Source organism: Asterias amurensis, chromosome 2 (assembly GCF_032118995.1).
Source record: "Asterias amurensis chromosome 2, ASM3211899v1".
Lineage (NCBI taxonomy): Eukaryota > Metazoa > Echinodermata > Asteroidea > Forcipulatida > Asteriidae > Asterias > Asterias amurensis.
In genome coordinates this window covers 7,304,689-7,332,528 of record NC_092649.1, presented here as the reverse complement: position 1 = coordinate 7,332,528, position 27,840 = coordinate 7,304,689, and the positions used below count along the sequence as shown (strand labels likewise).

At 39.6% G+C, this 27,840-nt stretch overlaps 1 protein-coding gene across 1 annotated transcript; it reads left to right on the top strand.

Annotated features, from left to right (window-relative positions):
* The first annotated feature begins 177 nt into the window (after positions 1-177).
* On the top strand, positions 178-27,787 carry LOC139953329 (uncharacterized). The gene is made up of 18 exons (XM_071952829.1): positions 178-545; positions 2,630-3,321; positions 5,918-6,104; positions 6,605-6,797; positions 7,920-8,134; positions 9,248-9,402; positions 10,959-11,270; positions 12,358-12,490; positions 14,233-14,472; positions 14,746-14,965; positions 15,475-15,698; positions 16,659-16,949; positions 17,688-17,830; positions 18,501-18,687; positions 19,531-19,687; positions 20,904-21,053; positions 23,280-23,386; positions 25,093-27,787. Exons 2-18 carry the CDS (start codon positions 2,719-2,721, stop codon positions 26,292-26,294), a joined length of 4,719 nt encoding a protein of 1,572 aa, XP_071808930.1. The 5' UTR covers positions 178-545; positions 2,630-2,718; the 3' UTR covers positions 26,295-27,787.
* Positions 27,788-27,840: the final 53 nt, after the last annotated feature.

Genomic DNA, 27,840 nt, shown 5'->3' with positions numbered 1-27,840 from the left:
AAAAGGGGCAGGCCAGCCTCGCTCCAAAAAAAACAAAAAAACAACAACACATTACGCCGCGCCCCGCGCCGCCGCCGGCCGTCCGCAAGGCGATTATAGTTTACCCCCTCTAGCGGCCTTGTCGACTCAGGCGAATTGCGGGGCAACGAATAAAACAACGACTACATTATATTTTCCCCTTCCAATAAACTCTGGTCGAAACTCGCCGAGTCTGAAATTGTTGATTGATTGTCGTTTGGATCAAGTGGATCACAAATCGTCGAGAATCAACTCAACAAGACCAATTCAAAAGCATGCTCGTTCTTGTTGTCAATGCTAGTGTCGATGTAGTGCTTATGTGAATCATCGAGGTTTTGTTCTTTGCAAACTCACCAACTGAGTGCTGTGCTAAACCGCCAGGCGCCACAGACAGGAAACCCACAGACAGCCATGCATCATCACTCAGCATGTTTACTGTTTGTAGTTTTGTAAACAAACCAGCGTGACCAAGAATGCGACATTTCCATCATGCTCAAATAAGTAGGCTACCGACTACATCATTACATGTGAGTACGGTGTAAATTAGTTGCAATCTAATTCTACCTCCATGCAATAACGTAACCCTCCTGCCGATTGAAGCGACTCAACCCTCCGGCTCCGCCGTCGGCAGGAGGGTTACGTTATCGCAACTAGGTGTAAATCTGCTAAAATGTAACTCTTTGTTAATTAAATGTGGTGCCATTCATGATTCTTACAAAATACTTCATCATCATCATGGCTTTCATGCTTTTGATAATTTCCACTTTCACTTTCAGTTCACTTTCACAGTTTCAGGCTCTGCTTTCATTCAGATCCAGCATGATCATGGGGTTATGCCAGTCGATTTGCCTTTTTTCCCCACAAGCTTTTTTGTACAGCACAGCTATGCTGAAAACATTAGTTAGAAATGGTGAAGTGCGAGGAGTATGTTCTGTGACACAAAAGACTTTTGGAAAGTAAAGTTTTGTACTTTGCTCATTTTGAGTTGCAGACGAAAAACTTTACTTTAATTTTCTGATCGGCACTAAGATTAAAACAGTTGTTTTAGTTTTTCCCGATAAGTTCTCATTGTTTCCAGTGTTGTATATTCTAGAAATACTACAATCTGGTACCATGCCAAATCAACCTCTACCCTCGCAGGTACCCATTTATACCCCTGGATGAAGAGAAGCAATTATAGTAAAATATCTTGCTCAAGGACACAAGTGTCACGACCGGGGTTCAAACCCACACTCCGGTGACTTAGCACCAGAACTTGAATTTGATGCTCTTAACCACTCGGCCATGACACTCTACAACGTCATAATTGGCAGCTCAACAGAAAGGCATGCATATTATTTAAGTATTTGTTCAATTTTGCAAAGCTGTATTGATGTTATAGAGGCGTATGACCAACATTTTGCTCTGCAATACAAGTGAAATCGTTCACTGACCACCAATCATATCGCAGTATGCTAATAATGAGCAGACACCCCTTGGCAGCGGACAGTTTTGGGCGCGAAACCAGAACTAGAAAAACAACTGTAACGTATAAGTGAGATTAAATATTCAGGGTTGCTTAAATTGCACAATCATAGGAAATGTAATAACAACGATTGCCTTCCCATCAGTCATTGGTTGAACATAAATAACCTTGAGTCCATTCTAGTCGCTCGTTACAGCATTGACTAATTGAGCAATGCATCGGCAGGTGGCAGGAAGTGAATCAGAATTCTTTATGTGAGTGACAAAGTGAAGCGGGACCTGGAAAAAGATAAAATTGCAGATGCCATAGCAGATGAATAGTAATTCAGCTCAAACTGGTTGTTGAAGATGAATTCCGAAATCGTTGTCTTGAAAACTTGTTTTAAAACATTAGTTTGGCATCGAGACACCAGCACAGTTGCTAAAACATAGGATTCAAACTGCCTCTAGCTACTGGGCTAGCTTGTGGTCTAGCGGTAAGACGTCTGATCTATGCAATGCAAAGGTCATCATGGGTTAGAAATCCCAACCAAGCGATTTGGGAAAGTACCGAGTTAACAGTGTAATAGATGTTAAATTTGCATTGGGGATGAAGAATTTAAAAGAATTTTAGTTTTACCATATACACCGATGTGTGTATAGCACTGTATACTCAGTATTTTCCCAAAGTCTGTGAAAAAAATCACAAGTATATTACTCGGGTATACAGTGCCTAAAGGATTCAGGTATTTTTGTAACACAAACCACAATGTCCACAGATTTACATTATACTTACATTGTTGAAGATAATGATAGTAGAAAGCGTACCCTAAAATATTAGTTGCTGAGGTGCTGTAGTTTTTGAGAGATGAGTAAAACAATGTCATGAAAATACGGTTTTACATGCAAAAATAATTTTCATCTCATGATCACTGAGACGGATATTACTTTCATGACAATGTTTACTTATTTCTCAAAAACTACAGCACCTCAGCAACTAATTTTTTCAGGGAATCTTTCTACCATCATTATCTTCATACGGTGTAAGTTAAGTGTAAACCTGTTGACATTGTGTTTTTTGTCCTTCAAAAAGTACAAATAGGCCCTTTAAAACAAAAAAATCTGTATAATGATGATGATAGTTCATGTCACTTTTTGTTATTTTTAGGTGCTGCTCAGCTTTTGTAGAGATGTACTTCTGCTAAAAACACTAAAATGAAGGACCTGTGAGTTGAAGCTACTACTCAACCTACCACAATGGGTAAGCCAGGGAGATCCTTCAAGCGTAGCTTCAGTGGAGTCCGACACCAGATCTCTTTTCGTCAGCCCATCCGACCATTCATCTCCTCAACGTTTGTTGATTTCTTTGAAGAGCGAGACCACCTTGTCAAACGGGTCTTTCCTCAACTCAACAGTCTGTGCCATGAGCGTGGTACTCACTTCAGTCCGATTGACCTCCGCTGGGGGATCAACGAAGAGCAATCGCAGTCTGGGAATGTTGTCTCCTTGTGCTTGGACTACATCAACTCCTGTAGTCCCTTCTTCATCTGTCTTCTTGGAGAGCGTTATGGTTCCCATCGACCCATTGATGCAGACTTGCTCTCGACCGACGCAAACCTCGATGACATCAAAGAGGAGAACACTAACTGGCTTGATAAGAACTACCACGTCGCTGCTGCCAACGGGCACAACTGGATTCTGCAAGAAGCTTATCAGTGCTGTAGTATAACAGAGCTGGAGATCATACAGGCTGCATACCTTAATGACAGCCAGTATTCCCGGTTTTACTTCAGGGATGTTCGACATATTGAGGATAAATTCACTGATCTGACAGATGTGGAGAGAGAGGAGAAACTGAAGGTAAATTTTCTGTCTCTCCTTAGCTTACAGACCCTGGATTATACACCTATGCTCTGACAGCTCCAGATGTTCCGACACTCTACAAATCAGGCATGCAACTCTTCCGCGTTTCCGCGGATTTCTGATTTTTAGCTGTTTCGTAGCGAAGCGCAGCGAAACAGCTCTTGTTTTTGTTAAAGTTTTTTTTATTATTATTATTATTTTTTTTATTTTTATTTGTCATCTTCAGAAAAATTTCATATAAGTGCTGATTTGCAATGTTCCCAAAGAGCAATTGCAATGAAATTTTCAGGGATGAAAGGTATTGGTGCAATGATCATTGCGAAACAAGGATGTCATTATGACATAATCAGAAGTCACGTGACGTCATTTTAAAGGTGTTGTATTTTAAATGTTTGAAAATTTATAACAAATCAGCCACAAGAGACCGTAGGTTTCTGTTTGCGGGATTGGGGAGGAATAAATAAGGTCTTCATTTTGTTTCGTGTGCGTGACCTCACATGACCTCTACTTCCGGTCGAAACCGGAAGTGGCCCTCTAATTCAAAATTGGAAAAAGATATGAAGTTGCTTTTAACGATGTTAGTGCGTGGCAAGGGTGGGCAGTTCAAAAAAAATACCAATGACGTCACAAAATGCAACGGCGCCCTCTAGCGGCAGGTTGAAAACTCGTCAAAATGGACTTTTTGAAGATGTGTGTGGTGAAGTTTTTTGTAATCACTTCAAATTTTACACACATGTTAACTGTCAGGCAGCCATCATATGTGTGAAGTTTCAGATCAATGACGTCATTGGGGTCACGTGACGCGGCCTTAAAGGTGCACTTTTTGAACTAATATAACTCTCTAAGTAATTATGCGATTATGTTGAAACTTGGTAGGTTGTTAGATATTGGCAAGCTCTCGTGAATTGTGAAATGACGTCATAGTGACGTCATCACACGATATTTTATGATTTTTTCAATTTTTGCACCTTTAACGAATAAATTGCTATCCGAACATGGTATAATCCAAATTTTTTTTTTTTAATAGCCTGGATTAGTCATAACTGCTTTAAAAAAAGAATAAATTTCAAATTCAGTTGACAAAATTTAAATTGTTATTAACGAAACAGCTCTGCATTTGTGCACAAATGCAATCATGTCTAGTTTATTGTTATTTTTTTTATTTGTCATCTTCAGAACAAATTGTTTATAAGTGCTGATTTGCAATGTTCCCAAAGAGCAATTGCAATGAAATTTTCAGTGATGATAGGTATTGGTGCAATGATCATTGCAAAACAAGGATGTCATTATGACATCATCAGAAGTCACGTGACGTCATCTTAAAGGTGTTGTATTTTAAATGTTTGAAAATTTATAACAAATCAGCCACAAGAGACCGTAGGTTTCTGTTTGCGGGATTGGGGAGGGATAAATAAGGTCTTCATTTTGTTTTGTGTGCGTGACCTCACATGACCTCTACTTCCTGTCGAAATGGGCCAAAAACGGAAGTGCCCTGTAACTCAAAAGTGGCAAAAGTTATGAAGTTGCTTTTCAGGGACGTAAGTGTCGAGCAAGGGTGGGCAGTTCAAAAAAAATATCGATGTCGTCACAAATTGCAACAGCGCCCTCTAGCGGAAGGTTGAAAACTCTTCAAAATGGACTTTTAGAAGATGTCTGTAATGAAGTTTTCCGTAATCACTTCAAATTTTACACACACGCTGACGGTCAGGCAGGCATCATATTTGTGAAGTTTCAGATCAATGACGTCATCGGGGGTCACGTGACGCGACATTAATGGTGCACTTTTTGAAGTCGTATAACTCTCGAAGTAATGACGCGATTTTGTTGAAACTTAGTGGGATGTTAGATATTTTTGCAAGTTCTCGTGAATTGTGAAATGACGTCATGATGACGTCATCACACGATTTTTTATGAATTTTTATATTTTTGCACCTTTAACACATAAATTGCTATCCGAACATGGTATAATCAATTTTTTTTTAAATAGCCTGAATTGGTCATAACTGCTGTAAACAAATGAACAAATTTCAAATTCAGTTGAAAAAATTTAAAATGTTAACGAAACAGCTGTGCATTTGTGCACATGCAATTGTGTCTAGTTTTTCTTTCTTTTTTAAACGTAAAAAAAAAAAAAAAAACATAAAAAAAAGGGTTCTTTTTCTTCTTCTTTTTCCCCCGAATTTTTACAACTACAATCATGTAAAATAAGCCTAGTACATGCTAAAAATGCTCCTGAGAGCATAATAAACCTCAACATTTTCTAGGGTACCATTGTGGGTATCATGTCCCGTGGCATTTCGGCCGCCTCGCTCCGCACTTGCCTTGTGCCTTTGAAAAGTTTCCTCTTTTTTTTTCAACGGGCAGTTGCATGCCTGACAAAGGCAAGTTCTTACTTTTAACCCTAATCCTCACCGAAACCCTTGCCCTAACGCTAGCTTCAAGATCACCTGGGTTTATAAGAAACATGGTTAAGCAAGAGTGTGTTAGAGAGTGGGAACATTTAGGGACACCCTCTGCCACATATCAGGCAAGGTACACAACTTTCTTGAAGAAATTTTACTCGAAATAACGGCTGTACCATCTTTACTTTCAGGTGTACCGATGCGAGAATGAAGAGGTTGAAATGCGAGTCCGGGACCTTAAGAGAAGAATTGTCAACAAGGGTCTACCGGTGAGGTTCTTCAGGACGGTAGAAGAGTTGGGTGAGAAGGTGCTGGAAGATTGGAAGTTCATTATAAACCAGATGTACCCGCCACTTCAAGATTTCACTACTGATGTTGGTATGTACCAATTGCAAACCAAAATGTGGTCGGGCTGATGTAGTGATGTCTTTCCTCGCTTTCAACCTTTAGACCCAAGTTCAAATCACGCCTGGGGCACTATATGGATTGAATTTTTAAGTTCCTACTTGACTACAATGGTTTTCCCTGGATTTTTTACCCAGGGGTTTTTCCTTCCACATCTAAAACTATTTCCTTCCTCGTCTTCTCTCCATTGGGTTCTTGGCTAGTATAGTCATTAAGTTTGCTTCTCTGAGAGTCCTTGGCTTCACAACCAGAATAGAAATAAAACGAAATGAAAAGTCAGTAGAGACCATTACATGGTTAAATGGGAATGAGGGCAGGCCTCATGCTTTGTTCCTGAAAGGGTAAGGGTGTTTCCTCCTTGGTAAAGGGCACCCTGTGCGGAAATTTGAGGGGGCACGTAGGCAATGCCTAGGGCGTTTAAATACCTTCACATTACAATGTCTCATTGAAACTGGTTATTTACATCTTCTTAGATGGTGAGCTATTCCGTGAATGGGCGGCTCATGAAGCTTACGCAGAAACCAGACGTCGTGTCTTCATCCAAACTCCCAACATATACGACCTGTATGAGAAGCTAGATGACCAGGGAGTTAAAGCACTCAATGACGATACACAGGAAGGCAGGAACACATTACAACCAGTGGTCTCTACAGCTCCAAGGGGAAAGTAAGATCTGGGATCAATTTCATGACTCTGCTTGCCGCTGAACTATGTGCTTATGATCATCATTCTCTGTTTACGTGCAAGCGCAGAATTCCTGTGCCAGCTTCGTAAATAGCAAAGAACACTACTAACGTGGAGTACTCATGCGCAAAAATAAAAAATACCTGCTATTGCGTGAAATACGCTTGACATTAGCGTGGAATTCCCTGCGCCTATACAAGCGCTGATTCTTTGCTTACGATTAGCAGGACCTGCATGTTTTACTTGTGCTTCTATATAGTTTATAGATTGTTTTATTAATGGATTTAATTTGTGTGAAAACTCATTTGTCTAATTCTTGTTATGTTTGTTGTACATACCCTTATTTCCAACTTTTATCTGATGACTGTTTTACTGGTACTTTTTGTAATAAAAAAAAGGCCTCTTTACAAGTGCACAGTGTGCTGAGATAATGGTGTACTTTTAACAATACATGATTAGAAAAGATTAGATTATTCTCAAATGTAAAAAGTACCAGGGTAGATATTTAAAGTGCCAAATCCTCCCTAACCCCACCCCAATCATTTTTTTTTTAAGTCTGCCCAATCTCTTTTAAGTTCTGGTGGCTTCTCTGTTAGTGTTTTGACGTTACAAACCAATTGAAATGAAAACTTGAAAACTTGAACCAATAAAATTCTCTGAGTATAGTACCTGCAACCTCAGTTTTACCGTGCTAGCGTTTTACCAACTGAGCTTACCTAGCCCTATTTTTTGTAGTGTCTACTGTCTTTGTCAATACCTGTGCTCAGGGTGCCAGTCAGAAACCATTCAAACTTCCAAACAGCCAGGGATCACACCCAAGTTTACGATACAACCTGGGCACAATTTTATAGAGATGCAAAGCGGAACATATTGCTAAATAATTTTTCGCTAAGCAGAAATGAGCAGGGGATACCAGTCACAAATGTTCCATGTGGCATGGCAGTTTGGCCGGTAACCCCATTTTGGTAAGCATAACTTAAAGCTACATGAAATTGGGCCCTGGGGAAGCAGCAGGATGGGGTCCATTTAAAAAATCAAGTAGTGAACCAAAGAAAATTTTACCATTCTTGTTTTGTTCTAAAACTTCACTTTCTTTTCCCGCAGACAACCTGAGCAACACCAGAGCATTTCAATTTTGACTCTCGTCGGTGAACGAGGCTGTGGAAAGACGGCTATTGTTGCTAACTGGGTCAAACATTTCAGAACAGAGTACCCTGGGCTTAAGGTCATCTCGCATTTTGTTGGGAGTAGCGCCCTCAGCGCTGACATTACAAGTTTTCTACGGAGGGTAACGTACGAGCTGCGAGGAGAATTTGTGGGTAAGAAAATAAATAAAATTCTTACAATATCTTCAACAGAGACTCGAAATCCCATTGTTTGGCTAGATATGGTTTTTTTCTTCACCTGTTCCAAACATAACTTTTTTGTCTAGTTGTTTTTTGTGTGCATCTTGTTTGGTTTTCCGGAGATGTGGGCATTTTAAGTCCATATCAATGTACTAATAATAATAATAATAGTAAAATAAGAATAATAAGACTTGTAATGCGCACATATCCACCCTGCTGGGTGTTCAAGACGCAGTAAACCAAAAACAAACAAAAAACAAAAGAAAAAAAAGAAAAAAAACAGACACTACAAAATTAGTCCTTGAAAACCTGGGACATAAGATAAGTTTTGAGAAGAGATTTGAATGTTGTGGTACAAAGACAAGATCTAAGATTAAGTGGTAGAGAGTTCCAGATGCAAGGCGCAGCTGACGGGGAAAAAAAAAGAAACAAAGCATGTAATGGCCAAGCAGTCTTGAGTATCAAACTCAAGTACGATGGCTGAGTCATTGAAATGTGTGGGTTCAAATCCCGGTCGTAACACTTGTGTTCTTGGGCAAGACACTTAACTATAATTGCTTCTTAACACCATTTGAGAGTAGAGATTGTTTATGTGAATAATTAGTACCTGTGGGCCGATTTGGTTACCAGCGCTGCATACTCCAAAGGAAATGGTGTTAGGAAAGCTTAAGGCCCAATGAACAAAGGCAGTAATAATGTAAGGTGCTTTGATTAAATGCTTAAAGCAGCCAATAAATGTCTTTTATTATTGTTATAAGCCATTTTGAGATATGGTATGCTCAGCTCAATGACACCATTGGATTTAGGTAAATTTGTCTGTTTACACCCAAACCAAACCGTGCCCTATAGTGTCCACCATATCTCAAAAATGCTAACTGGTATAGTGTTAAAGCACAAAATGTAAATAATTTTAAAAAAGTAAAAAAGTAATGCTCTGTGAATCCATGTCGCAACTATAGTGGTTCATTCTCCAACATGACAGCATTCACAGTGCCCTCTACAATTGTTCAAAGTTCATCTCTACAACCTTCGCAAACTCAATAACAATCTCCTTTCCCCCAAACTGTGGATCTTTATCTCCCCAAGGTACTCAGAATGAATCGTCTAACGATGCTGAAGACATGTCTAATTTCCATCATATCTGTGAGGCGTTCGTTGCCTCGGTGGGTATGGGACCGTGCGTACTGGTACTTGATGGTATTGATGAACTGAGTGGAACCCTTGGGCAGACTATGCATCAGGTAAGTGGAGACGAATAGGAATAATAAGAATAATAATAAAACAGCATTTATATAGTGCATTCTCATCATCATCTTCTAATACTGTGCAGAAACCTCCTCTGGAGTATACTGGCAGAAACCTCCTCTGGAGTCTACTGGCAGAAACCTCCTCTGGAGTATACTGGCAGAAACCTCCTCTGGAGTATACTAGCAGAAACCTCCTCTGGAGTCTACTGGCAGAAATCTCCTCTGGAGTATACTCGCAGAAACCTCCTCTGGAGTATACTAAGAAACCTCCTCTGGAGTATACTGGCAGAAACCTCCTCTGGAGTATACTGGCAGAAACCTCCTCTGGAGTATGTTTGCAGAAACCTCTTCTGGAGTATACTGGCAGAAACCTCCTCTGGAGTATACTTGCAGAAACCTCCTCTGGAGTATACTGGCAGAAACCTCCTCTGGAGTATACTGGCAGAAACTTCCTCTGGAGTATACTGGCAGAAACCTCTTCTGGAGTATACTGGCAGAAACCTCCTCTGGAGTATACTCGCAGAAACCTCCTCTGGAGTATACTCGCAGAAACCTCCTCTGGAGTATACTCGCAGAAACTCGCAGAAACCTCCTCCGGAGTATACTCGCAGAAACCTCCTCTGGAGTATGTTTGCAGAAACCTCTTCTGGAGTCTAGCAGAAACCTCTTCTGGAGTATACTGGCAGAAACCTCCTCTGAAGTATACTCACAGATCCCTCGGTGCACTATAATGTAAAAGGCTATACGATTTACAAAGATAAAAAGTCGATTGTATACAAAGATCGAAAATATAAAACACTCAAAACTGAAGAAAAAATAGCTCTAAGACTAAAAACCAAATTAATATTACATAGAGAAAGATTTTTTTTACAAAATGAAATATGATGTTAAAGTATCGGAGGTTGGCAACAGAAACAAAGAAAAGAGTCATGGACTGTACAGTCCACCTTTTTCATGGCAGCGAAGGTTGGACAATATTGTCACAGATGATGAAAAAAATCAAATAATAATAATAATAATGATACAAGGAGTTGAGGTGTGGTTTTATAGACAAATGTTGACTGTTTCATCTTGTGACAAATAAGAAAGTTTTGAGGAAGGTGGGAACTTAAACAAAAATGCAACTGTCAATTTTAGGACACGTTTGTAGGGAAGAAGGTCTAGAGATCTTAGAGGACCCATCAAAGGAACAGGAAGGAGGGGAAGACAACTCTTGGTCCCAGAAAAAGTTTCACACGTTAAAGCAATGAATAGGGGACCTACGGTGGACCAAAGTGGTCCCAAAAATGTTTGAATACCTACAAGACTTGCACGGTCTACTCTACAAGTTTACTCAATTCCTTTTCATGGAAATGCCGGATTCTGTTTTGGTTCCGTATAGTTGTTGGACAACTTTTTTTTAGCCCTTTAAAAAAAGCTCACCTTCAGATTTGAACCTTTCTGTTATCAAATCTGAAGGTGAGTTCCAAATAAATTTTCATATAATTTAATTAATAATATAGTTTTCATATAATTTCTATAATGAGATTGACTTTTTCTCCTTCCTTCAGGTGAAAGAGATGTCATGGCTGCCTGAGAAGCTGCCCGCACAGTGCAAGATTGTCCTGACGACCGTCCGCTCTGACCTGACCTACAAATCCCTATCTCAGCGTCAGGATACTCAAGTTCTCATGGTACCCCTCTTTACAGACAGAGGTCAGAAGTCATCCATGGTAACCGAGAATCTAGCCATACATTGTAAATGCTTGGATGAGGTGCAGCTGCAGAAGGTCGTGACCTCGAAGCTGAGTGACCGGCCGCTGTTTTTATCTATCCTGGCCAATGAGCTCAGGGTAAGGGGGACATATGGAAATCTGGACAAGGTAAGGTTCTTGCAATCTGATTGATTTGTACAATTAAATAAAAGCTGTTCTTAATGTAGTTTCAAATCAAAGGATTTTGGTATTTTTTGTAACACAAAACGCAATGTCCACAGATTTACATTAAACCCACACCGTTTGAAGATAATGATAGTAGAAAGCGTACCTTAAAAAACTAGTAGGTGAGGTGCTGTAGTTTTTGAGAAATTAGTAAAACAATGTCATGAAAGTACATTTTTACAAGCTAAAATAATTTTTATGACATTGTTTTACTCATTTCTCAAAAACTAGAGCACCTCAACAAGTAATAAGCTTTCTACTACCATTATCTTCAAACTGTGTAAGTTTAATGTAAATCTGTGGACATTGTGTTTTTCGTCCTACAAAAAGTACATCGACCCTTTAAGGAAGATTACTGGTAGATTTTATTTTTTTTTAACTTAATTTTTTCAATGTTAAAGCTTAGTTTAATAATTATAATAATAAGAATATACAACATTTACATAGCTCTTCATACATGGTTTAACGTTGAATTCAGTTCTATTCAATTAAACAAACTTTAATCATCCTCAATAGGCAGTTACACCAGTTGGCAAGCTCCATATAAAAACATTAACAGTTACGTCTAGAAAGTTGGTAGTTGGTCTCAAGCTCAGTCTTGAGACTTGGATTTATAGATCTGGATTTCTCAGTGAAGACTTTACTGGTGTCAGATTTTGTCTTAGAGTCATTGGGTCCCACAATTTAGCTGGTTTCTGTCTCAGATCTACAGAATCTATAGTACCATCTGCGTTTCAATATTTCATGTATCTTTGTTTCTGGATCTAAAAGATCTCTCCATTTTCTACTCGACTGTGTTGTAGTAATATTATACAAGCTTGCAGGCCTGAAACTTCACGGAGGCAACGGAGGTGATTGCCTCCGTTGCCCCTTGTCATTGCCTTGGTGCCCTTGAAATGCTCCAGTAGAAATTTACAATTTCCTCATAGGCCGCCCTTTGTCAAAGAGAAAATGCCTTGGTGCCCTTGCCGTTTCAAAAACGAAGCATACAGCCCTGAGCTTGGTTTGTTTTTCCTTCTTCTTTACACAGGTGATTGATCAATACATTGAGGCTGTGACATTTAGAGATCTATGGAAGTGTGTAATTCAACGATGGATTAGAGATTATGGCTGGACGACTGATGGACGATCAACATCCGTGTCGTCTGATAGTAGTCGAGAAGGTAAGCCTAGCGTCTAAACACATTCCAAGTCCTAGGCGTGACACTTATGTCCTTAAAGGGTCTACATGTATGTACTTTTTGTAGGACAAAAAACACAATGTCCACAGATTTACATTAAACTTACACAGTTTGAAGATAACGGTAGTAGAAAGCTTCCCTGAAAATATGACTTGCTGAGGTGCTGTAGTTTTTGAGAAACGAGTAAAACAATGTCGTGAAAATAATTTTTGTCTCAGTGATCATGAGGCGAAAATTATTTTAGCATGTAAAAACGTATTTTCATGACATTGTTTTACTCATTTCTCTAAAAAACTACACAGCACCTCAGCAACTAATGTTTTAAGGTACGCTTTCTACTATCATTATCTTCAAACGGTATAAGTTTAATGTAAATCTGTGGACATTGTGTTTTGTGTTACAAAAAGTACCCAAATCCTTTAAGCAAGACACTAAACCGTTATTGCTTCATCCTTTGGATGGGATGTAGAGCATCGAAGGTGTAGTGCACTTAAAAGATCCAGTGCACTTATTGAAAAGAGAAGGGGTTTGCCCAGGTGTTCCTTGTTTGATTTGCATGGTGCTGCATCATGTAAGTTAGGGTATTGCTCTAATACTTCAAGAACGTGCTTCCACATACCTTGCTGGAAAAATACTGAATGTTGGAGCGCTTTGAGCATCGCTGTGGGTCCGCCTGACGCTTATTTTTTTGTATTTTATTCTGTATAATACGAATGTTTGTAATGCAATGTTGTTACTAAATTTGTGCTACTTTTTTAACTGTTGTGTATTTTTAAAACCATATTGCTATGGTTGCTAATATTTTTATCCTGTATTTTAATGTTTTTCTTGGCTGTACAGCTCTTTGAAACAGTGTTAAAGTGCTTTATAAATGCATTTAAGTTAAGTTTAGTTAAGTTACTGAATTGTGGATTTGAGCACTACATAAGACTTGATAATAATTATAGTCGTCATTGTCAATATCTTTATTTGGGGGTGCCAGTCAGAAGTTATACAATCAACTGTTGTGAAGCCAGGCATCACACCCAGTTTACAATACACAGGCATGTAACTCTTCCGCGGGATTCCACAGTTTTTTTAAATGATAAGTGCTATAAAATAAAAAGGAAACAAATTATGATTTTTTTTTTTTTTTTTGGTTAAAGCCTTATACTTGCCTGGCAACAACATTGTACAACTACAATAATGTAAAATAAGCCTAGTACATGCTAACAATGCACCTAAGAGCATAATAAACCTCAACATTTTCTAGGGTACCATTGGGGTCTCGTGTCCCATGGCGTTTCGGCTGCCACGCTCTGCACTTGCGTTGTGCCTTTGAAGATTTTCCTTCTTTTTTTTTTACGAGCAGTAGCGTGCCTGAACACAGAGGCATAATAATCTTCATACTTAAGTCTGATTTTTTATTTTGTTTGCCGTTGAAAAAATCATAAAATTGTCATTTTATAGCCTGAAAAGTCTTCTATAGCTAACACCATGTAGGTCAGGTTTTGTACCAAGCACCAAATATCATTTCTGAATACAACCTGGGAAGCGGCAACAGCTGTACACAAAATAACAGCTGTGTACAAATTTGCAACCACATACGGTTGGATTCATTATAAAAATACCAAAACTTACAAAATACACAACAGTCACTTTAAAATCATTTATCCATACATGTATTTACAAGATGAAGGTTCAGAAAGTAAACGTTAAATACTGATGTCTTTGTTTGACTCTAGACATGTCCGGTTGGGTCGCTGAGGTCCTTCGTCTTATCAGTTGCTCCAGACACGGTCTGAGTGAGCAGGAATTATTACAACTGCTAAGGATGATGGGATACACAGGTCAAGCTGAGGTCACGGCCTTTGACTTTGCCTTGTTCCGGTCTGCTACATTTGATGCTTTAGTGGAGAGACCAGGGGGACTGATGAGCTTTTTTCATCAACATCTTAGGGAGGCGGTGGAGCACTCATTGTTGGGTAAGTTATAACGCCCCCCCCCCCCTCCCCCCCCCTCAAATCCAGTTTAAATCCAACCTGAATATCTTGCCTGGAGATTTCTTTTCCCAGAACTCGGGAGAGTACTGAGTATACGGTGCTTCACATACAATGGTGTAAAGTTTCAAGTTTTTGTTGAGAAACAAAGTTGTGCCTGACTTTGCATGAACTGCTTTGATCATCACGAAACAGCCCCTTTGAGAGTTTTCATTTATTTTTAAGAGAAACATTTGTCATTTCTACAATTTGATCTAGGTATGATTGCCGGTACAGCTGGTATGCCGGATTCACCGAGTGCTTCAGCCGTTGAGTTCCTCCCAAGAGGCCTGAATCGACAGAAGAGAGTTTGCCACGAAGCGCTCTCCAGCTACTTCTGGAAGCAGTCTCACAGCCTGAGGAGAACCGGAGAGTTACCGTGGCAACTAGAGAAATGTGGCGATATTCAAGGTCTTTTCAACATCCTGACGGAACCAGAGTAAGTGTACTATTCGGAATTGGCAAAATGACCAACAGCGAGCGGGCGTTAACAGTGCTGTAATGTAGGTCTCAAGACCAGTCTCGGTCTGGAAACCCAAGGTGGATTTCACAAAGAGTTAAGACTCGTCTTATCTCGAGTTAGGCTGAGCTATCAATCTCATTCGACGGTCTCAGTCACCCCAATTTGTGTTCTTGGTCTTGATCTTCGTCTTGGTATCGACTACCTGTGCCAAATGGTATCTCCGAGTCCAAGATAGTCAAGATTGTGAATTTCGCGTTTTGAGGAGGAACAATCACCAGTTTAAAAATGAATTAACCACAAGTTTAAAAACAAGAATTAGAGTGATACCCATTGGCTCATCCTGTCTGACAAGCCTACAAAGATGTGTGTTTCCATTGTTTCATCATCGTTTTAGCTCAAAGACGGCGGCATGATAGCATCAATTCTGAAGGTCTCTTCTAGAAAGCTCTCTCAAAACTCTGTGGTCATGTCTATTTTGTTTCCAGAGTGTTCCTGATGATGTGCCAAGACAGCATCCAGAGCGTGGCCCTAAAACTAGACCTCTTGCGCTACTGGCAGCGTCTCAGTAAGACTGGCTACGAGATTGCGGATGCTTATGAGAAGATGGTCATGAAAGCAATGGAGGAGTATGCTTGGACGGCGAGTGTTGTTGAACCTATAGAGGAGGAAAGAGGGGAAGTTAAAGATGCTGATAGAAGTCAAAAGAAAAGTGAGTTTAATGATCTTAGGGAAAAAGACGCTGATAGAAGTCAAAAGAAAAGTGAGTTTAATGATCTTAGGGAAAAAGACGCTGAAAGAAGTCAAAAGAGGAGTGAGTTTATTGATCTTAGGGAATTAGACACTGATAGAAGTCAAAAGAAAAGTGAGTTTAATGATCTTAGGGGAAAAGATCAAGGGTTTTCCCCTGAATTCAAAAAACAAATTGAGGCATTTTGGACAAAATTTTTGAAAGTTGGCCGAAGCACGCTGAATTTTTTCTACTTGGTGTTTATCTTGGTTTTAAATACATTACTGTGCAATCTTATCTTTTTTTAAACAAAAAAACAAGGCAAATTTTCATTGTGTGTGTCTCTGTTTGCGCATATCAGCACATAAATTGTGTGTATCAGATCGATATGCAAGTTTGTGCATAATTCTTAGCTAGTGCACATTGCTGGGAACAATGTATTAGATGTAAAGGTGTGCGGTAACACCATGTAATGACAATCTCTGAATGAGTTTGGGTGGTTCTGAAAAGAACAGTTGGTTTCGACTTGACGTTTCGATCAGTATACAGATCGTCTTCTGGAGAACAATGTATTAATCCAGGTCCAATTTCATTTCTCTGCTTACTTTGGAATTATGGCCCATAGACAGATACAAAAGCTTTACACGGTGCAGTTAATGCAGAATTCTACAGTAAATTATGCCCCTGTGTGGCACCACCTTAAGAAATAGAACCAGGCCTCGTTGCATAGAGCTGCCAGGAAGCACAAAAAGTTGCTTAGCACAACAAAATTGTGCTTACCAGAATATGGCTACCAGCCAAAATACCATTCCATATATGTACTGTCTGTGACTGGTTTCCTGTGAAATTTTGCTGAACAGAAAATTGTTAAGCAAAATCTCTTACTCCAATGATATTTGTGAACTTCGTTGTGATATTTATTTTTATTTTGCTACATTGTAGAAGAAAAGCAGAACCCACTGTCTTCAAAGAAGAAGAATCCTCATCAAAAGCTGTCAGTGATTGAAGAAAATGATGCGGCATCTTCCGATGCCACTTCCACCCATCAACTGAGCACAGACGAGCAGCGAGTAAACCTAACTATTGAGGCTAGCCATAAGAAGTTATCAAGTACCTTGACTCAAGAGGTTACATCAGCCTCAGAGGAAGGGAAAGCCTCGTCATCCTCTGATGAGGATGCTGAGGAGGTTTGGGAGGATGCGAAAGAGGAGCCGGAGTCAAACAGCGATGAAGGTAAGTTTTGTGTCATTGAGCAAGATACTTGACTATAAATTGCTTCTCTTCATCCGGGTGTATCAATAGAAACCTGCGATTGCAGAGATGGTGTTGTGTGGATAGTAATCCGTCAGTGCTGTTAGAGACAGCGCTGGGCAAACCTGGGCTCCATTTCGCAAAGCATTAAGATTCATGTGAAGATGTATTGTTGGTGTCACCATAGTGATTTGTATTGTGACATCACACTTTGCTTAGCGGCCACTTCGCTTAAAGACAGGGGACACTATTGGTAATTGTCGAAGACCAGTCTCCTCACTTGCTGTATCTCAACAAATGCATAAAATAACAAACCTGTGAAAATTTGAGCTTGATTGGTCGTCAGAGTTGTGAGATAACTTTGAAAGAAAAAGACACCCTTGTCACACGAAGTTATGTGCTTTTAGATGCTTGATTTCGAGACCTCAAGTTCTAAACTTAAGGTCTCAAAATCAAATTCTTTCTCGAAAAATATGTCACTTCAGAGGGAGCTGTTTCTCAGAATATTTTGTTTCAGAATGTTTTATACTATCAACCTCGCCCCATTACTGGTTACCAAGTGAGGTTCTATGCGTAATTATTTTGAGTAATTACCAATAGTGTCCACAGCCTTTAATCCCTAACAAATGTAGCACCATTTTTATAAACGTGGTATTGAAAGGTTATTAATGTGCTATGAAAGGCAATGAATGTTTTTTGTTTTTGATTGATGTTTTGCAGATGAAATATTCTATGAGTACAAACCAGGGGACAGATGCAAGATGGCCGTCCTTGCAATGCAAGCTGGGAAATTCTTAGCTGAGAGATCTCGTTTCCAGCACTCTGAGAGACTGCTGAGTTTGGCCCACCAAGATGTCAGTCAGGTCAGGAACAAAATATTACAACTGAAAACAAGAAGTTTTACTAACAATTTGGTGCAGTGTTTTTGAACAGTGGTGTAGAATTTCTGTCGGTCTGAACTAGGGGACTAAACACAACCAGGATGTATCGTGGCCGAGCGACCTAGGGTTTACTGGACCCAAGTTCTTTGTTGCCTAAAGCATAGTGTGGGTTAGAACATTCCCCTTGAGCAAGGCACTTAACCATACTTGCTTCATGAAAAATTAAGAAGGTATGGCATTCTGCTCTACCAGCCAGGCTCCTAGTGGATGATACCCTTTGCCTACATGCTTTCAGACTGCGAAAGGGTAACCTCGTTTCAGCCCCAGGAGTAGGTGGCAACGTATCCCTGTGGCAGTTGATCTGGTCTAATAGCCCAAATCAGTTCAATATAGCACTCGCCTTGAACTGACTGTCCAGCCTTGTAATGTCAGGCTATTTCTCATTAAATAAAAATCTAAAACACAAACAAACCCACACCGTATCAAATCGGTCTTGCCTATGCTTCATTAAAACAAGTCGTCAAGATTTCACACACACAGAGAGGCAAAAGTCCAGTATACAGGTAACTAGAACCAGAAAGTGACTTCAACTTTGTTTGAACCTTGTTTGCATTTCTTGAAGATTTTAAAACAACATTTTCTTCCGATGCAGAAATTTCCGCTCAGTACGCCAGAGCAGCTCTTCAAGATGAAAGTAGAGGAAAACCTTGCTGATCTCCATCGATTCCAACTCCATCGCTACGAAGCTAAGAAGTTCTACCACAAGGCTCTGAACACGCTGAGTAACATCGCTGCCTGTGAGTCCGATGACATCTATAAGCAGTTGGTGGAGAATAAAGGTCAGCATTGAGGCCCCATTTTATGGGGCTGCTTACAACGGAATGCACTTATTGCGCTTTGTATAAAGCAAGCGTTTCTGCTAGGCATATAAGAGCTCGCAGAATTCTGTCGTTAGCAGCGTTGTGAAATTGGGAGCAGGTAAATTAACTGCGAAAGTAGATGGCTGGGGTTTATACCAGGTACACCATGCATGATTTCGTAACATTACAAACGTTGTAAAAAATCCCTGATAAGAAGATATTCACTCAATGCATACAGTTGGGCTACTAACATGACTAATCACATTTTGGATTTACGTGTCTGGTCACGGCACTTGTTTCCTTGAGCAAGACAATGGTCCATAATTGCTTAGTCCTTCGGATGGAATGTTAAGCCATATCGAAGGGTTTGCTGGTATATTTGATTGCAGATTGTGCCATATCACCTTGTATAGCCTTACAAGGGTCTACATGTATGTAAAATTTGTCTCAAAATTCCATAAATACTGTAGATCTACAAATCTATTTATAATGAGAGTTTGAAACATCTCCAGGTTTCAAAGAGCTGGTAGAATCAATTATGATTGTTAGTCATAGCTTTATGAAATATGAAATCTTATGATTAAAGCTAGTGACCCCTTGCACGCGCGTCACACGCGGCGGCTGATGCCACGCTCACCATGTTGGTGGTCAATAGGCTTCCGTGTAAACGCCCCGTCACCTAGAAATGCGCACTTCACTGAATAACACACGTTGACATTGACCACCAAAATGGCGCATCCAAGATTATTCTGATGATGACGTCAGGTGAAATGGGTCAATTGAAGTGATTGAAAACGTTTTTTTGATTTTACAATGCACCAGGTCGTTTATTGAATCATCTTGGTCTCATGGCCGTCAAGCAACACACTAAAGTAGTAGATGAAGCTGAGAAGACTCTGAGGAATGCCAGTGACTGCATGAGGAAAGCTAATAGTATCGCTGGCTTAGCCACGGCACAGTTTATTCTAGGACTGGTCCAGTGAGTACCATTCTCAAATATAATTTATAAAATGTATTTTTTGCTGTCGTTAATTATTAAAGGGCTACCTTTGGTTTTGGATACTTTTGATTGCTTTGATACTATTGAAGGTAGATACTTACAAAAAAAGTGAAAGTTGTTTAAAAGCCTCACAGTTCGACCCTAGCAGGATCTTTCTCAAAGTTCATCTACATGTAGTCTTTGAGAAAGACTATGTTGGCAACAGCTTATTCTATTTTCTCATACACAAGAAACTAACTGTGAATATTAATTTTGATTTTTACCCATACACCGATGTGTGTTAGCACTGTATACTCAGTACTTTCCCGAGTCCTGTGAAAAAATATCACAGGCATGTTACTCAGGTGGGATTTGAACCCACGACCCTTGCAATTCTAGAGCAGTGTCTTACCAACTAGACTACCGAGGTTGCCCGGTAGCTAGAGGCAGTTCGAATCCTATGTTTTGGCAGCGGGTACTGCAACGATATAAGAGATGTTAAATTTGCATCGGGATAAAGGACATTAATTTTGTTTTTTACCCATACTCTGATGTGTGTTAGCACTGTATACTCAGTACTTTCCCCGAGTCCTGTGAAAAAAAAATTGTGAATGTTGTTATCTTTCAATTTTGTTGAAAAGTCAGAGCAGTTTGTCCATGCAGGAAGAATAGTCTGTAATTTGAATACGCAATCTAAGCTCTTAAATTCTAATTTCAGGGGATAAACACTGACATCTTTTTCCATAACCACATTTCTCAAAATGCTTTATACTATCAAACATTAAACCCTCCCTTTAAAAGTAACAAAACCAGATTTTTTTGTTAAATAGCACTTTATGAGAACCTCTCTAGTCGCATCTTGACATAAACGCAACGAGCGTTGTGAAAACCTGGGCCCAATTTCATAGAGCTGCTTATTAAGCAAAAAATTCTGCTTAAGCAAAATAATCCATGCTTAGTAAAATCAGAATACCGGCCAAGACTCCATTCAATTGTTATGCTAAGTAAAGAATAGCTCAATACCAGTCACAAGCAATGTATATGGCATGAAATTTTGACAACTAACATGTGTAAAATAAGCAAGCAATTTTTTTGCTGAAGCAGCTCCGTGAAATTGGCCCCTGTTTGTTGAGTGGGACTTCGCTTGATAGTATTAGCAACACAGCGTTGAATAATCAGAAGGTGGATGTTGTTTCTCTACTTTCCAATTTTTCAGAGTTAAGAAGACTGACTACGTCACAGCTGAGGAGTGTCTTCGTGAAGCGTTACAGACGAGGGAGAGGTGGCATGGAAAGTCTCATCCACACGTTGCTGAGGTCCTGAATGAACTGGGTGGATTGCTCTGTAATCCACGCAACGTACACAGGTCAGAATTATTGCATCATTTCTATTATCCTCACTCCACGATAGTGAACTTTGTTAAGAGAAGTCCCCTCGATCTACTAAAGCTAAAGTACTTAGTCCCAGCAGATTTCCTACCTTCCACCCAAATAATAGTTAATAAGCAGGATAGTTCTTTTCAGAACTGAGAAGTCTCCTGAATTCAGAAAATCTACTCCACGTTAGTTGAATATAAAGCAAGACAACGTGTCAAAAGAACATAATCTACCCAACAAGTAGATACACACATTGTGTTATCGCAAACCAAATATATATTGAATTATCCTGGTATTATGATATTTAGTATAGGAAATTAATGACGGTTTGCTTGCCTGTAACCAATGACAATATCTTAGGGCCACCGAATACACTTAAAGGAATGTTACAGAATTGGTAAGAAAACAAAATCGTGAAGATCACAGATTTACATCAAACTTACACGGTCTAATGATGATGATAGTAGAAAACATCCCTTGAAATATTTCTGCCTGAAATGCCATATTTGATGAGAAATAAATAACTTAACTTTGCGTTTGGAGTTCATCGCTCAGTGAGGTTTTATTCATTTTTTTGTTTGCATCAATGTCATGCAAAATGTGTAATCGGTTTTTCACTATTCTCTCGTGACCCAGATGGCCAATCGATCTCAAACTTCTACAGGTTTGTCAGTTTATGCATATGGTGGATTACATAAAGTGCTTACACTGCCAGCAACTGTTTTATTAGCAAAACCAATTAACCCTTCCCATGAAATATGCTAATTACATTTACGCATGCGTACAGACCCTATTGGTCGGCAAATGCCATAGAGTTGTGCACTAAGCAGACGCGCAATCGCGTCTGCGTCTCGCAGCCATTAGCCATGTACAAAACAGTGCGATTCTCCCTCATTTTGGCAACCAAATTGTTAGTGCGCACGCGCTGTGTGCAATTTACATATTTCATGGGAAGGGTCTATTCTGTAATGTTCCTTTAAATGATAGCCTGGTGTGACAGTGGTCCATACCTTCCTTTTGTATAGATCCCTTGCGTATGACATCTATCTATCCTATTTCAACAATTCATGGTTTGCTTTTCTTGTAATATTTATTCACCCTTGCTGACCTGAGAACTGATCAAGGCCCAATTTCATAGAGCTACTAAGAAAACAAATTTAGCATGAAATTTCTTCCTCCAAAAAAACATGTGTTTATTTGGGGATTGTGTTTAGTTTTGTTCTTCTGTATATTAGGTTAATTACAGCCTGCTCATTGAGCCCATGCTTCGTGCCGTGTAATTTGCCCACTCTACTCTGTTGTTCTCTAACGGCTCCTGGGCCCAATTTCATAGAGCTGCTAAGCACAAAAATTTGCTAAGCATGAAATTTCTTCCTTGATAAAGACAGGATTACCAACCAGATTTCCATTTGTTGCATATTGCTTGTTACTGGTAACTCAGCTGTTGTTTGCTTATCCTGAAAATCACGTGGAAATTTGGTTGGTTATTCTGTTTTTATCAAGGAAGAAATTTCATGCTAAGCAAATTTTTATGCTAAGCAGCTCTATGAAATTGGGCCCTGGTGCGCAATAACCAAGCCTGTCGAGGGCCAATGCTTAAAAGCTCTGCTTCTCAATGGCCTCCCCTGCGGTATCTTTGTAAATTTAGCTTGAATATCTACTTTCTATTTGTGGATTGTAGTAATATTTTCTAATGTCATAGACTAATGTCATAGACTGATCTTGATACTGGTTATCGACCAAATAAATACTTGATGACCAGACTGGTGTGGGATCCAAGCTGGAGCCCCGTATTCTTATTATAACTATTCTTACTATTCTATATTGTTGCTTTTACTTGTAAATCTTTGATGTGCAATTTGTTAATACATGTACGTGTATGTGTTTTTCGTGTTTGCTGGCAAATAAAATGATATAAAATGATATGAAGCTTGACATCACACGGCTAAACGGGGCGCCCTCACTGGTGTAAATGAAGACCTTTCATTGGCTGAGAGTTGTGTGCGGCGCGTACACACGCGCATATTTACAGTGCAAGGGGCCTATTCCTCCTCAGAGTTTTTTGAAAGGCGAGTTTAGTTTTTTTCTGGGGTTTTCCACTGGCTCTACCAGCTACTAAGTAAGTGAAGTTAATTGTGACTCTTGTAAATTTCACAATATTTGTGGCCCGTAGATGTTTAACAATACAATAAAATATCATATTTTTCTTTCTTCAGATGTGATCGAATTGTTTCAGAGACATATTTCCGGCGGGCTTTGCAAATCCGTGAGCAGTCCTACGGTCGTGACCACTTGCTTGTTGGGACAACTTTGTTTCACCTTGGTAAAAACAAATATATTTTTTTTGTTTTTCTCCATAACTTAAGGCCATTGGACTCTTTCAGTAAACAGTATTGTCCAAGGCCTACACTTCGTGTATCACAACTTATATATCAAATAACAAACCTGTGAAAATTTAGGCTCAATCGGTCATCGGAGTCAGGAGAAAATAACGGGAAAACCCACCCTTGTATCCGTGCGTTTTGCCGTGTCATGACATGTGTTTAAAATAAATCTGTAATTCTCGCTATCGAGAATTTATATTGTTTTACTGTTTTCTCAAAAAGTAAAGCATTTCATGGAATAATATTTCAAGAGAAGTCTTTCACCACTACCTTCTGTAAACTCTGTAAGTTATTTGTAAATCTGTGAACTTACAAAAAAAAATTCTGTACCGAAAGGGTCCAATGGCTTTGAACAAAATACTGTGATAGAACAAAACAGAAAAAGTGAAAATCACAGAGCAATGTTTTCAGGAGAGTCATGTAAATCAGTTGCACATGCTAAAATAATTTTTATCTCACTGAGACCAAACCTATTTTCCTGAAGTTGTTTCACTCATTTCTCAAAATTGATATAGCACTGTACCAAGTAATATTTTAAGAGAAGCTTTCTACCATCATTATCTTGAAACTGTGTAAGGTTTCGGTAAATCTGTGGATGTTGTGTTTTGTGTTGTATGAAAAGTACCCAAACCCTTTAAAGGGACATGTTGCCTTGAAAAGCGTTTGAAAACCATTTGTTATAAAATGTAATGACCCACACAAAAATGCCTCGAAATTGCATGGTTTTCCTTATTTGCTGTAAACAAACACGACACGCCATTTTGTGGAGTCAAATTTTTGACTCCACAAAATGGCAGAGGATTGTGTGGATCATTATATTCTACTTTTAAAACATCTTTCTAACCATATGCATTTCATAACAAAAACTTTTCATTGACCAACTCGCCCATCCATTTAGACACAATTTTAGTCAATGCACCCAACATACATGTTATTCAAACTGTGAACTGTATGGCTAAAATCACTTGGCCCAATTTCATAGAGCTGCTTAGCAGATCGACACCAGCTCTTTTGTTCAGCAATATTAAGCAGGATACCAGTCACAGATGGTTCATGTGACATGGTGCAATGGCTGGTAACTTTATTCTGCTAAGCATATTGTGTGGTGCTTAGCTAATTTTTGTGATATAGAAAGGTTTGCGGTAACACCATCTAATGACTATCTCTAATGAGTTGGGGTGGTTCTGATAAGAATCGTTGGTTTCAACTCGACGTTTCTGATCTTCTTCTGGAGAAAAAAAGAAAGGAAAAAAAAAAAAAAAAAAAGGGATTTTAGCATTTCCAGAGCACACATTATGTTTTAATCGTTGAATAGCTTGTGAGCAACTGCAGTTTGTCAAAAAAAAAAAAGTTTGTCAAAAAAAAAGAGAGATGAGTGCTAGGCACAACCAGACGTCTAATTGTGTTTTTCAAGTTTCCACTGCACAACTAAAAAAACAAAATCAAAGGAATCAGCTGAAAGATTTCTATTATATCATACTGAAAAACCCATAAACTCAGCTTAATAGGTTTGCCTATCCCTCTGCTTAGCATGGTTGGTTTAGCGTAGCAGTAGTGAATCCAAACTCGGGCAAAGGTAATGAAATAACCTTGGAGGTTTTTAGATTGCAAGTGTTTTACCCGTTTTGTTCTGATTATCCCAAAGGTAAATTGCTGAAGTCGAGTGGCAGTCACCAATGCAAGACTGAAGCCGTTGTACACCTTAGCCGTTCCCACGATATCCGCACCACAAACCTCGGAGCTAACCATGTCCTCACCAAGGCTGTCCGTCAAGCCTTAAAGGAAGTCCAGACCCAGCTGATGACTGGTGACTACGATTATGCCCCTGTCAAGCAACCCGATCGACGAACCAAAGAGAACCCCTACAGCAGCCTCAGCTGGCATGAGGGTGCTCTTATGGACTTTGAGAAGCAAGCCCGCGCCAAGAGTGCGGTGCCTCGTCTGGAAAGCGCATCTAGAGGTAAACAGAGACTCAAAACAGCTGGTAGGTCTCCCGTTGAGGATGGCCTCAGCACTAATGCGAAAGCAAATGGTTGGAAACAAAGTGCAAATAGTAGCCCAGATAATCAAAGAGATCGGAATCAGAACCCTGCAGAAGCTCAGTGGACTCCTGCTGTAGATAGAACCAAGGAAGCAAGTAAAGCTTGGAGTACTCCACGGCGAGGAGGTAGAACCCAACAGCGACCTAAAAGTATGCATGGTGGTAGACCATCAGAGAGGAGCACAGACACCAGGCAGACAGCCAGCGCACACACCGCTGGACGACACCGACATCCACAAAGTGGTTACTCAAGACCACAGCAGACCCAGGCAACCAAGCACGACAGCCTTCAGTCTCTGTGCCTGATACCAAGATCCAATAAAGACGTACAGGACACCGTCTCAAACGGAACAGAACAGACTCTTAAAAGTACCTTGACGCGGTTCAACTCCTGGAGTGCCGGCAACCGCTCTCAAAGCGCTAAGGGTGGACGAGTCTCCTCATCTAGGGGATCTGATACCCAGAGATCACGTCCCCAAAGCAGTGCGAGTCAGGTGTCTCACGTGTCGCATCGTTCACGCTGTGATATCCCTCAAGCCTTCCAGATGCACCCGAGCAACGACCGGACAATACGTGGGCCACACAGTCAGATTCAGGCGGTGCTCGGTGACCCTCCATGCCCACGTCCTGTACAACCAACGGTGCTACATACAGCGGCATGGTTCCATGAGTCGGGACGCTACCCAAAGACACCAAGTGACGTCTACCCACCTAGGAGGCACCAGAAACGCCCGATGAGCGTTCCTTCATTTGCTACAGATAACAGGTTCAGTATTCTGGACTCTATGCAAGATGATGACAGTTAGAGTTCAATGTCAAATCTTGAATTAAGTTCAAACAGATTAATCAAAGGCCAGTTGTTTGAACAAAAAAAATGCACTTGGCAGAGTGGATGACGGAATTATGTCACACTTATTAAACCAATTGTAAAGTTGTTTGTATTGATCCATTTAATTGCATGCAGAGCACTTACACACGCATTTTCTGTCTGCCACTTTGGGATTTAGTTGTACACAAAGGAATTGACTCCAAAAATGTCGGAAATAGTTGAGGGACATTGTGCAAAGGTGTTTTCCGCGTCTGCTAGATGTAAAATGGAGTCAAATGGAGTCAAGAAGTGTTGAATTTTTATGAAATAGTTTTAGGGATATTTGACCACATTGGGACAATTATGTACAATAAATTAAATTTTATGCGACAGAAATACCCCACAGGATTTGTATATAAAAGAAATATTTTTACAAATACTTTTTGTTTCTTAGCCATGTTTTCTAATGCAAAAGAGTCTGATAAAATAGTGTGAAGTTTTTGTTGCGTATGCCAAAGAGGATACATTTGTGACCCCCTCCCCTGCCATAATCAAGCAGTTTTCTGAAATAATAAAAACACATAAAAGGTGAACATTATACAATGTGTAATGTGACGTCTTTAACATTCTAAATGTGGCAAAATACATGACCTGTTGACCCTTTGCACTGACATCGCATGCAGCTCCTTTTCATGGTCTGCCTTATTGGAAGTCAAAACATGGTGCATGTCTAATTGGGCTTAAATGCATACATACGCTTATGTGGCCTTTAACTTATAATGAAACAATAAACCCTACTTAAAGTGTTTCTTTGGTTATCTGATACCCTACAGCCCGGTTCATACTTCCTGCAAATGCGAATGCGATACGAATGTGGACGTCCCAAATTCGCAACAAATAATTTGCAGCAGTTGAGTTGTGCTCAACTCTGCTGCGAATATCGCAGCAGAAACAGAGTTGTCACGTCAAATTCGCATCGCATCGGCAATTGCAGGAAGTATGAACCAGGATTAAAGGGGGTTTCTGTAAAAAAGGGAATTGTTGCAGGACCCTACTTACCTGGTTCTTAAGGTTCTGTGCGTGCATTGCGTAAAAATACACAGGCAATCTCAATCCCAAGATCATGCAACCAAGATTCATCACGTGATGATCTGAAAAAACTGGGTCAACTAGCCTGACTCATTGGGTGTTATTTCAAAGCTTTGAGATGAGGAAATAAACAAAAGTTATGCAAAAAGTGCCTTGTTTAGCATGCAGGATCACATTTTTGCATTCCGTTTTTTATATTGTGTGTATAGAATAAAACAGTTGGAATTTGATCCAACAATTAATTGGATTTTGAACCAACAAATAGTTGGAAGTTGAAAAACATGTAGTATGAACTTCAACCATGTTTATTCTCAGAGCCTAATTTCATTCAGTTATTTGTTTTTATTTTGTTTGATTTTCATTTTGAATGGTAACATCAAACACCAGTGCCTTACGACTTTAGTTCAAAAAAATAACAATCATGACAAGTTTGTATAAGAAAAGTATTTCTATTT